General features: G+C 33.8%; 1 protein-coding gene across 1 annotated transcript; it reads right to left on the bottom strand.

Annotated features, from left to right (window-relative positions):
* Window positions 1-1,123: 1,123 nt before the first annotated feature.
* LOC107820096 (15.7 kDa heat shock protein, peroxisomal) lies at window positions 1,124-2,451 on the bottom strand. Its single transcript, XM_016646310.2, has 2 exons — window positions 2,141-2,451; window positions 1,124-1,553 (listed from the first exon to the last, which is right to left on the bottom strand). The coding sequence occupies exons 1-2, from the start codon at window positions 2,271-2,273 to the stop codon at window positions 1,258-1,260; spliced, it is 429 nt and encodes a 142-aa protein (XP_016501796.1). The 5' UTR covers window positions 2,274-2,451; the 3' UTR covers window positions 1,124-1,257.
* Between the last annotated feature and the right edge of the window lie 431 nt (window positions 2,452-2,882).

Consider the following 2,882-nt stretch of genomic DNA (forward strand, 5'->3'; position numbering starts at 1 on the left):
TAACAAAATTGGGCTGAATTAAGATGGTATGTTTAGATACATCATTTTCATTTGTTGTATCAAATTTTGAGTTAAATTGATTAAAAATAAAATAAAAACTTATATTTCTTCTAGAGTAAGAAAATGCCAAGCACTAACATTTGTATTCAAACTTGTTTAATTATGCCTTCTTCTTTGACAATGTGAATACATGGACCATTGCAAAGCCTAGACTTAACAACTAAGAAAGGTGCGTCGTCATTTATTGAATCGACTCTTAGCTTAGTCTAGAATGGTACTAGTAAAGTGGGATCGTAATATCAAGATTTTGGTAAAAAAATTATATAGATTAACTAATAACTATAATCAAATAAAGAGACGGACCCAAGATTTGAAGGTGGCGGGGCACATGAGTGGACTGTTCAACCAATGCACATCAGACTCTTGATCTTAAGGGTTCACTATAAGTTGTCCCCCTAAATCGACCAATGTCTTAAGTTTTGAGTCTTAAGATTTCAATAAAAATATATATTTAGTATTTCAAATATATGTTCATATATTAATTCCGTTATTCTCAATCCGCTTATGCCTTATGGATGAAAAATCCAGTAATATTCAGTTTTACATGCAATGAGCCACATAAATCATAATTATTAAAAAAAAAACCAAAAACTTATTAATGTCAATACTATAAATTTTTGTATTATAATTCCAACATATTTTGGGGGAGAGCATTGCCCCGTTCCCCAATGTTTGGAGCAAACGGGCGTATAGCCCTGCCTTGCCATTGGATCTCTTCTTTTGTAGGATTAGGAACAGCAATGACAACCTCTTAATTGTCATCATCTGGCCTCTTTTGCTACACCTCGTGTAGTCGGGACCGATCATATTCGGGTGATTATCAGAAGCAGTGGCGGAGCCACCTTATAGAAAGGGGTGTTCGCGGGAAAAATACACTGTATAGATAGGTAAAAAGATGAGTGTTATTAAAAGAATAAGATCACAAATAGAATTAAACAAAACAACGTTACCAAAAACATAATATTCTAGATATAACCAAGAACCTATAATCAAGACAAATGACATTTCAACAAGATCAATGGTTTAGTATATTGTAGTGTAAAATTAGGAAAGAAAAAAGGGATGATAGAAATTGAAATGCATTAACTTAGATACAAAAACTTTGATTGTTCTACAACAACTTTGTTACATTATCAAATTCCATAACACAACCTACACAAAACACATCCTTATTTCCATTGTTCCATAGCCAAGATTTTACAACTTGCTGGTAATATTTATGTTCCTAACTTTAGATGGTTTTGGAGTAGCATCTTTTGGTACAACAATGGTGAGAACACCATTCTTAACTTGAGCTTTGATTTGATCCACCTTCACATCTTCTGGCAGCTCAATTTCCCTTGAGAAATCTCCCTTTCCTCCGCCTCTCTCCGCCCCATGCCACACTATCTCCTCTTTTCCGTGGAATTCGTCCTTTTTGCCGCCACCCTCCGCCTTCACTACTAGTACATTCCCATCTTCGACTTGCACCTTTATGTCCTTCTTGTTATACCCTGTCAAATTCATTCCACAACTGTGCATAAACCCCCTTTCAACGATTGCATCCTAAACGAAATCAGGGGTGGATCTGTAGTACAACAATTACTATCGGTGGCAAAGCCACAAAATTCAATAAGAATGTTCAAAGTCTATTTTTTAAACAATAACAAATAATATTTTACCCTATAAACGGTACAATCTTGGGATGAAAGGTGTTCAACTCATCACTCTGGGTCACATATACATTTCAATCTTAAAGTTGCGATTGATTATATGATCTATCACTCATCCTATTTTGTCTCTCCTTTAGCCCTATGCCTCTCATTCCTAGGCGATCTTCCTCAAATTACTAGTTTTGTTTTTCCAGAAAACTCTACTTAATTATGTGAATGGCAGACAATGTTATATTTATTGAGGTATGTTTTTAAGATCAAACAATTTTACTGAATTGAGTATGGTTGTCTATGTAATTACATCTACTAAAATATCAATCAACTCGATTAACACAATTGGTTATGACAATTTCTATTTACAGTAGTTTCAAACAAAAGCAAATAAATGTTGATTTTGAATAACATCTATGTAATAACATCTACAATACCTGGGACATTGATTTTGAAGATATGAGAATTAGGGGATTCAAACCAATCCAGAAGAGCAGCAGAACCAGAAGAGCTGCGGTAAATTGTGGGACTCAATAAGAATTGTCTGAAAGGATCACCAAAAAGCGCCATTTCTACACCTTTTTTTTTCTTCTACTTCTCTGCGTATTTTTTAATTTTTTTCTTAATCTGTTGTGTACTTTGAGGATAAGAGCGTTATAAATATGTTGGAGATTTAATGGGGTATTTTCTGGAACTTCTGGAAGATTCTGTTTGGCTTATCGTTTTGGTACATTGGAGAAGATGATCTAAGAGATGATCAGCTGTAGAGATCCATATGGTTATTGTTGTGGTCTTGAGTTAAAATTTGAGTTGGGCCTTAATGTGGTTTGGACTTTTAAACTTTGAATCAAACATCTTGATCTAGTAATGGCCCATCACTGCTGCTACTTAAGAATTAGCCAATGTATTCTGAATTTCGATTTTTCAGTTTAATTCTTCGAACTCCGATTCAACTTTGTCACGTTCTTCCGAACATTTCTTACCCAGTGTTACTTCAGTTTAACTTTCGCAAAAAAATTAATTTTCTCGTTAAAGTTTTTTCGGAATTAAGGTTTATAAGTTGTTATTGTTATTGTTGTATTTACCGTGAAATTTGAAGTTTATATTACGTCTTTAGTCTGGTTAAGGATGTGTATGTCAATGTATGAATAAATATAAAGGATGTGTATGTCAATGTAC

This window comes from Nicotiana tabacum, chromosome 23 (assembly GCF_000715075.1).
Source record: "Nicotiana tabacum cultivar K326 chromosome 23, ASM71507v2, whole genome shotgun sequence".
Classification (NCBI taxonomy): Eukaryota; Viridiplantae; Streptophyta; class Magnoliopsida; order Solanales; family Solanaceae; genus Nicotiana; species Nicotiana tabacum.